The sequence below is a fragment of the Cibotium barometz genome, chromosome 34 (genome assembly GCF_041138505.1).
Source record: "Cibotium barometz isolate CiBa-2024 chromosome 34, ASM4113850v1, whole genome shotgun sequence".
Lineage (NCBI taxonomy): Eukaryota > Viridiplantae > Streptophyta > Polypodiopsida > Cyatheales > Cibotiaceae > Cibotium > Cibotium barometz.
The window spans coordinates 39365446-39374685 of NC_141079.1; the positions used below are offsets into that span (position 1 = coordinate 39365446).

General features: G+C 45.8%; 1 protein-coding gene across 2 annotated transcripts; it reads right to left on the bottom strand.

Annotated features, from left to right (window-relative positions):
- Positions 1-4555: 4555 nt before the first annotated feature.
- Positions 4556-8546, bottom strand: LOC147619005 (pentatricopeptide repeat-containing protein At3g53360, mitochondrial-like). 2 transcript variants are annotated; one of them, XM_086774217.1, is made up of 3 exons: positions 7772-8482; positions 7449-7653; positions 4556-7377 (listed from the first exon to the last, which is right to left on the bottom strand). In XM_086774217.1, exon 3 carries the CDS (start codon positions 7251-7253, stop codon positions 4701-4703), a length of 2553 nt encoding a protein of 850 aa, XP_086630343.1. In that variant the 5' UTR covers positions 7254-7377; positions 7449-7653; positions 7772-8482; the 3' UTR covers positions 4556-4700. The 2 variants fall into 2 exon arrangements, with proteins under 2 accessions (XP_086630343.1, XP_086630342.1); XM_086774216.1 differs by having other exon boundaries at positions 4556-7653; positions 7772-8546.
- Between the last annotated feature and the right edge of the window lie 694 nt (positions 8547-9240).

The window sequence follows — 9240 nt, forward strand, 5'->3', positions numbered from 1 at the left end:
GATGGTGTGCTGAAGTAAACGCTGATGTACGCCTGATGATGAAACGCTGAAGTTAGCCATGATGTAGGCGGCCAGCAGACGATAGCAGAGAGGGCTGTTATCCCACGGTGGCCTGTAGCAAAGGGTGGGCTGCTATCCCAAGTAGTGGCCAGATGGTACCGGATATAACAATGAAATGGTACACGAATGATAAAAGATAGGCAAGGCTATATATCTGAGGGGGGAGTGCTGGTCGGTCAGCCTAAAAGGTGTAGGCCAGCAGCCAAGACAAAAAAACCCCAAATAAAATATAAAATACCCAAAAAAAATCCCTTTTTAGGGCTAGGAAAAATATTGTTTTCTTCACACCCCCTCTTCAAGCCAAAAAGGGGACCATGAGAGAAGATGATGGATGCCAACGTCTCACACAGACACAATGGTAGAAGGAATGTATCCCCCTCTGTAAACAAAATCTGATAAAGTCAAAGAGGGCGATCATGATGGCAAAGGTGGAGAGGATGAGTGGATGTACATGGGTTGATCGTCTCCCAAAGCAATATCTTGAACATGACTCTCGACTGAGTATGAAGTCCCATTCCGTGTGATCCAGATCAGATTTTGGAGAAGCATCGTCTAGTGAGAAGAATCGATCCTCCGGGAGTGCAGGTAGACAATCCATGTTGCGTGCTCTCGAGATCTTCAATCCCTTTGCTCACGATAGCTCTAATACCATGTCAGCGCAAAAGGACGAAAGGACCAAATGTACGGGAGATCAGAGCAAAACCACACAGCATGAAATATGTGAGTGAATATATATATAATGGTGAGTGCAAATATGTATAAGAGCCCTCAGGTGTGAGGCGACTCTAAGTAGAGAGACCAGTGCAAAAGCAGAGATGATGTCGAAGCGCACGGTTGATGACAAGCGCACGGTTGATGACGAAGGCTCGCATCGATGTGAGGCAAAGCACTCCGAGTGGTGGTCGGTGTCGAAGGCTCGCATGGGTGGAGGCATAGGCACTCCGAGGTGAGTGGCATCGAAAGATGAGGTGATGCAGGCTCTAATGACAAGGGTGCTGCTGAACCTAAGGTGGTCAATGAAGAGCAAAGAGGGCTGCTGTCCCGAGTGATGGTGGTGGTGGAGCAAGCTCTGATGACAAGGGTGCTGCTGTAGGATGCAGGCTCTGATGACACGGGTGATGCATACCTGAAGTGGTGAGGAGCAGAGAGGGCTGTCGTCCCGAGTGGTGCAAGCTCTGGTGACATGGGTGCTGCGTACCTGAAGCAGAGAGGGCTATCGTCCCGAGTGGTGCAAGCTCTAGTGACACGGGTGCTGCATACTTGAAGCAGAGAGTGGGCTACCGTCCCGATGTAGCAGAGAGTGGGCTGCTGTTCCGATGGTGAGAGTTGAGGCAAAAACACTGATATGCTCTATGTATAGCAGAGGGGGCCGATGTCACATGGGCTGTGGAAAAATGCAGAAGATATGCTGATGTGAGCCCTAATGTAGGCGATGATATAAGGCTGATCTAAACGCTGATATAAGCCCTAATGAAAACGCTGCTGTCTGCTGATGTAAAACGTAGATGAAGTGCTGATGTAGGCGCTGATCTATGCTCATGTAAAACGCAGATAACAGTGCAGAAGTAAGCCTGATGTAAGGCTGATGTGAACCTAATGTGAGACTGTTGTGAAACGCTGATGTCAGCCTGAGGTAAATGCTGAAGACAGCAGAAGCAAAACGCTGATGAAAAGGATGTAAAGCTCAGATGATAAGCGCTGAGGTAAGCCTGATGGTGTGCTGAAGTAAACGCTGATGTACACCTGATGATGATATGCTGAAGTCAGCCATGATGTAGGCGGCCAGCAGATGATAGCAGAGAGGGTTGTTGTCCCACAGTGGCCTGTAGCAAAGGGTGGGCTGCTATCCCAAGTAGTGAGTGGCCAGATGGTACCGGATATAACAATGAAGTGGTACACGAATGATAAAAGATAGGCAAGGCTATATATACTGAGGGGGGGGTGCTGGTCGGTCAGCCTAAAAGGTGTAGGCCAGCAGCCAAGACAAAAAAAACCCAAATAAAATATAAAATACCCAGAAACATCCCTTTTTAGAGCTGGGAGAAATATTGTTTTCTTCACAAGGCTTCCTAGAGCATAAATCACTACAAGTGCTGAAGTCTAAGGGCTAGAGCAAGCCAAGAAGGGGCCAAGCAAGGTGGAAAGTGTAGATCAAGGGACTATCTTCATGCTAAAAGCTATCTCAGCCAAGGGAAGATATCCAAGTCAATTCAATCCTAGTTATTTACAGCTATCAATCTACTCGTTCTCTCTTCTCTCTCTCTTATCTTCTCTACATTGTGCTATTCATCGTCAAGAACCAAGGGCTAAAAGTTTTTATCAAAGTATAATCCTTCTCTTTAAGCTTCCACATTAGAACTTTGCCTTTTGGTAAAGAAATTCAGTCAAGAAAAATTTCTTGTATGGTTGGTTTATAGACATCAGAATCACTTCCCGTTCCAACGTGACTCCTATCTCTCAAAGGACAGTTAGTTTTTAGCCTCCGCAAGCAACCAAAAACATCTCCCACACACCCAATGGATGGTTCAGGGAAAAACTAAGCCACTCCCACTATGACGAGCTCCGATGATGGGAGAGAACACCTAATCCAAGAAGAGACTATTATTTCTATAGCGGCGGCATCAAGGAGCAATGTTCTCAGTGGGCACCAAATGCAAGCGATGTTCCAAAATTTTATGTTTCTCATTCAACAGTAGGACGATCAATTGCTTGAGCAAAAAGCCATGATCTAGGCCCTGGAGAAGCGACCTCCTCTTCCAAATTCTTCTCAACCCATTCCTTCTCCCTCCCCCTCGCCAGTTCTCACCCAGACTCTTTCCCACATCCCTATCTCGACTAACTCCATTACGGAGTTAACACAATAGGCCCGTGCTTTACATGAGTTGTAGGTATGGGAGTTTTGAGCTTCGGACTAGGCAACAACTTGTGTTGCCACAAACAAAGATGACACATGGAACACAAGGGTTTCCTTGCAGCTCTCAAAGGGCAACACCGGCGACTTCCTCAACTCGTCTTCACGAGGGATGTGGAGAAAAAAAAAACAATGCCCAATCCCACGATTGGGGCCATTGTTAGCCGAAAGCTTGAAGATAAGCACAAGGGCACCCATGACCCGAAGTATGAGTGCATTGAGTAACTCAAGACCTTTGGCTACATAGTTGGCCAGAGAGTCGTCACAATGGCAGTACAAAGGATGTGATCGCGGAACAGGCCGCTCGACGGGCCAGTTTCCCACTTGCTTCGGTAGACAAGCAAGCTGAGCGATTTAGCACAGGAATGACCACAATTATCAAGTTTGAGGCTCGTAGTGCTAAGTTAGTCATCCAGGGTGTCATGTGCATGCACATGGACATGCTAATCCCAAGGCTAATCTCTGAAAGGCAGCAGATAAACTGTAGACTTAGCAGATAAACTGTAGACTTGGACATGAGCAAGGCACAGGAGGACCCCAGAAGGCATCCTATGGGTGCAAGAACAGGTCGGCAGGCTACTAGAGGTGATACAAGGCTAGTCAGCACCAAGAGGATATTTATGTGTCTTTTCTGCTGGCCAACAGCAGCAGGTCGGACCTATTTAAGAACCCTAACCCCTCACATGGGGCAGGTCTAGGATAGGGTTTTGTACCCCTTTTTGGGGAGGCCTAAGGCCACATACATTGTAACCTTTTAATCCTATGAATATACTGCAAATACAGCTATCTCTCTCTCTCTCTCTCTTCTCTCCATATCTTCTTTGCGTTTTGCATCAAGATGTTCCTATGAAAGGTGCTTAGGGCTGAAAGAAGACACACAGCTTCCATGCATGTAATATAGGGCACAGAGTTTGTGCATGATTTCATGGTTGTCCCTCTTGTAGGAGCGGACATAATCGAAGGGATTCGTTGGTTTCACAAGTTTCACCCAAACATTGACTAGGAACTGCACACTTTTCGGATTCTCCACAACGTGCCCAAGGCTCCTCTCATCATCCAGTGTGAACCCGGAATTCCTAATTTTCCTCTCATAAGCCATATGCAGCCTACACGAGAAATGAGGAAAAGCGCACGCCCCACATGACCGATTCCAAGAGATGTACTACCAGCATCGGCCAGGCCCAAGGTGAACTGCCTGTCAATTACTGCAGATCAATAATGGGTGCAGCCCTCAAGTGTCCCAAATGCACTGCATCATCAAAGACCATTCACCACTGTGTTTTAAGGATGCATATAGGCCCAATTATATTGCATCGCTTATGTCTCATATCAAGAGGGGATCATCCATCATTACCCAAGGAGCAGTTGCATGGCTCACTGATTCGGGACCCAGATGTTAGTCTGACAGATTGTGTCCTCTGTGCTTGGAAGAACTGTCCCTGGCAGAGATACCCAATCTCCTTTCAATGCACATCACTTGGCAGTAGACACAGGTTGGAAGATTATCAGAAGCTTGACAGACTGGCAGATCTGGAGTGTTAGATGTACAGAGGCTACTGAAGGACATTCAGATTCATCATGCACATCACTCTTCACCACCAGGTCTGATAAAGCACACCCCCTCTCCTCTAAAACAGGATCTAGAGCAAGACCAGGTCAGCAGATGTCAGACGGAATGCTTTAATGACTATCTGGGGTAACAACCCCTTCCTCTCATAATGTCTTGACATTACCACATCCTGTCTCTACCCACAGAAAGCACTTTCCTTTGATGATACGGCTCTGTCAGTAAGTCCAGTTCTGGCACATAACCCTCCTCCTTTAACATCCTGTCTCTACCCACAGAAAGCACTTTCCTTTGATGATACGGCTCTGTCAGTAAGTCCAGTTCTGGCACATAACCCTCCTCCTTTAACATCCTGCCCAGTTTATCAGTTATACAATACGCTTGATCACTTTCTAATTGTTCTTCTCCCACCATGAACTCATGCACCTTGTTCCGAACCTCTATCCAGGCCATTCCAGGTTTCTTCGGCATGCCTTTGCTTCTCTGCATCTCTTGCAATTTCTTTACATCCTCCCACATGCCAGCATCAGCATAGATGTTTGTCATTAGCATCAATCCAGATGCATTGCTTGGATCCAATCGCATCACTTGCTCAAGGCAAAGTCTACCTATCTGCACGTCTCCGTGTACTCTGCAATTACTTAACAAAGACGTCCATCCAACAAGATCTAGAGAAATTGGCATGGTTTCAATGAACTTGACAGCCTCAAGCAGACGTCCTGCACGGCCAAGAAGGTCAATCATACAGTTGTAGTGCTCAACAGCTGGCCTTATGCAGAGATCCTCTGTCATTGATTTGAAAAATCGACGACCTTCTTCCAAGAGACCAGCCTGACTGCAAGCACCAAGGATGCTAACAAAAAGCACACCGCTTGGCTTCAAGCCTTGCTGTTTCATGCCTTCAAGACAATGCAGGATCATCCTGCAATTGCCACCATGTGCATATCCTGCAATCAAAGTGCTCCACGATACTTGATCTTTTCTTTGCATTCTATCAAACACTGCCTGTGCTTCCTCTAAGCTCCTACATTTTGTATACATGTCAATCAGAGAGTTCTCTACAACAGTAGTGGATTCAAGTTGACCTCTAATCACCTGATCATGTGTTAGACAGCCCAGCCTTATGGATCCTATGCTGCTGCATGCTTTCAAAATGCAAGGAATGATGATGTCATTTGGCTCTGTTCCCTCCTGCTGCATCCTCTCAAAAAGTGTTAGAACAGCAAGACCAGCTCTATGATGTGCATGACCAGTAATTATCGTACCCCATGAAGTCACGTCGCGTGTGGGTAATTCATTGAAGACCTTTAAAGCCTCCTCAAGGACTCCACATTTGGCATACATGTCAACAAGAGCATTTCCAATTACCAAATCATTCTTAAAGCCACTGTCAATAATCTGCTCATGCAGCATCCAGCACTTCTCTATGGACCCTATGTTGCCACATGCTTGTAAAGCGCACAACAGAATGGCCTTGTCAGGCACAAATCCCTCCTCTTGCATCTTCTCAAGGAGTGACAGAGCATGGAGTCCATGCCCTTGTTGGGTAAAACCTGCAATTATCGAACCCCATGAAATCAGGGTCCGATTTGGTATACTCTCAAACACTTTTTGGGCCTCCTCCATGCTGCCACATTTTGCATACATGTCAATTAGACTGTTCCCTACAACTACATCCGACTGAAGACTGCTTCTAAGAATCTGGTCATGTATCAACCTGCCTTGCTGCGTGGCCTCAATATTGCCACAAGCTTTTAACAAGGATGAGAACATCACGTCATCTGGCTTTATGCCATCCTGTTGCATTCTCGCAAAAAGATCAAGGGCATGTGCACTATGGCCGTGCTGGCTATGTCCTGCAATCATGGCACCCCATGAAACTACATTTCGATTGCACACTTTATCGAACACTTCGTGTGCTTCGTCCAAGCTTCCACATTTGGCATACATGTCAACTAGGGTATTTGCAATGGCAACATCCAAATCTAAGCCAACATAAATAATCTGGCCATGTACGGATCTGCCCGACTCTACAGCTCCTATACTACCACAGGCTTTGAGAACACACAGAAATGTAGCTCTCTCTGACATTACACCTTTTTGAAGCATTTTTTCATGGAGTTCGAGAGCCAAAGCACCATGCCCATGCTGGGCATATCCTGCAATCATTGCAGTCCATGAGATAGCATTCCGGTTTGGCATTTTGTCAAACACTTCGCATGCCTCTTCCAAGCTTGCACATTTGCAATACATGTCAACGAGGGCATTGCCCACAACCAATTCTCTCCCACACCCAACTTCTTTTATCTGGTCATGCAGCCGCCTCCCAAGTTTGATATCTTTTAGGTGTCCGCAAGCTTTCAAGATGCAGGAGAACACAAAACCATCCACCTTCACACCCTCTACCTGCATTTTCTCAAAAAGCTCCACAGCAGGAAGGCCAAGCCCATTCTGCACATACCCAGCAATCATCGCATTCCATGACACCAAGTTCCGATTGGCTAGTTTGTCGAATACTTTGCGTGCTTCTTCCAGGCTGCCACATTTGGCATACATGTCAATGATGGTGCTCCCAACAAACACATCTGATTCAAACCCATGACTAATGACCTGGTCATGTATCAGTCTGCCCTGCCCTATGTCCTGTGTGATGCCACATGCTTTCAGGATGCTCAAATACAAAACATTGTCCGGTTTCACACCGTCTTCCCGCATTTCGCAGTACAACTCGACCGCCCTTTCACATTCTCCAGCTCTAACATGTGCAGAAATGATCCCATTCCATGTAAAGACACTCGGATTGGACACCTTGCAGAAGACTTGATTCGCTTCTAGCAAGCTGCCACATGAAGCAAATAACCTAATAAGGTGATCACCCAGAAAGGAGTGAGTGTCTAGTTCAGAGCTCACCATCAGGGAATGTGTGCGCCTGGCAACCATTAAGTTTTTTTGTATGGTGCATCCCTGCAGAAGGTGGTATATGTTGTCTTTCAACAAGGGGATCCCTTGCTCTTCCATGAGTTCCAGTGTCTGCAGAGCCCCATAGAGCTGCTCCTTTCTACACAGGTTACTGAAGTCTCCAGCAGAACTGGAATGTCCACCTGAAGCTACCACACTTCACAAGTAGAGCACAAAACCGACACACACACACACAAAAGAAAGCATGATGACTGTTCTCTGGCAGGGTGTTGAATATAGCATTTAAAAATCCTCCAAAACCCTACAGTCATTACCTGGAAAAATACGCCAAGGCTGAACACAGAGTCTTTGGATGAGAGCATATATAAAAATTTCTTAACTTGTCCATTTTAGCTTCTTGCACCGCGCCCCCCCCCCCACACACACACACACACAAAACCCAAAAAAAACAAAACAAAAAAAAAAAGGTTTAATTTACAAGAAAAAGCGAGTATTTTGATTTAAAAACTACACTCGATAGCATGCAGGTCGTCCTTGACAAGTCTGGGGCAATCCAAGGGTTAATCTTCCTCCTCTATCTAGATGGAAATGGAGCGGATTAGTTAGCAGGTTCCGAAAAAATGACCAGGCAATGTGGGGCATCTGCTTGCTGTGATTCCGCTTGACCGGTGTAAAGAAGACAATGGATTGCAGCCCAGCAGAGCCCTGCAAACATATGGGTACCTGCTGCCCTCCTTCATCTCCACCATCCCTCTCTGACCTGCGCATTGCCCATAAGCTGATAGTGTCCTAGGGTAGTGTATACGGGCTTTGCGATGTGTGCTAGTCCTAGGGTGCTGTTTTGTGTTTAAGGGATGACTTGTGCCCACGCTGCATCTACACGGAGTACACTTTAGGGTCCCGATTGCACCATTTGGAACTCTAAGGATGTCTGCCATGCTCGTGGTGGCGCTACTGTTGACAGCCATCAGCATTCTCAACTCCCAAGGTTCTGGTCCTATCCAGGAGAAGGTCCTTCCAAAGTGAAGATTCGAAAGGAAGGGTAGTCTAAGCCCTTTCAATCTGAAATGGAGGCTTAAGGAGCTCTTGGCCACCATTGGAAAGAAGAGAGTGCCATATGAAATTGTAGAGGAACCAATTTTAAAGTCCATAACATATTTGTGGACTTTATGTATGTGTACTCCATCCTCATAAAAACGTTCATAAAAGTCCATAACATATTTGTGCCATTCATCTAAATATGTCTTCCTCAAGGCTTGCATAAATTGACTCACTAATCTAATTGAAGAGCTCAAATTTGGCATGTTATAGTTATGTAGATCAAACTACCCCTATGTGCATGTACATTGTAAGAGATCACCTGTGCAGACAACCTCATGTTGTGTTCCAATGCTCCAATGGCACTAAGATTGGCTTACACCCTATCATCCCATACTTGGACAACATGTCTAATGTTGAGAAATTGAACTCAACTAGTGTAGATATGGATGACACACTAGGATGACAGCTCCACACTTATGCCACTAGTTGAGAAATCGAGCTCAACTAGTGTAGATATGGATGACACACTAGGATGACAGCTCCACACTTATGCCACTAGCATGGTGGGTGAGACTATGGGTAATATACCACCAATGGTTTACAAGTTTTATGATAGCCAATTTGGTTTACTAGAGTTATGGCATGGTTATAGTGTTAACTCATATAGTCGAGTTCATACTATGGACGGATCTTTGTATGTTTTAGTAGTAGGAATACTTTCCCTTATGGTATGTACTCTTAT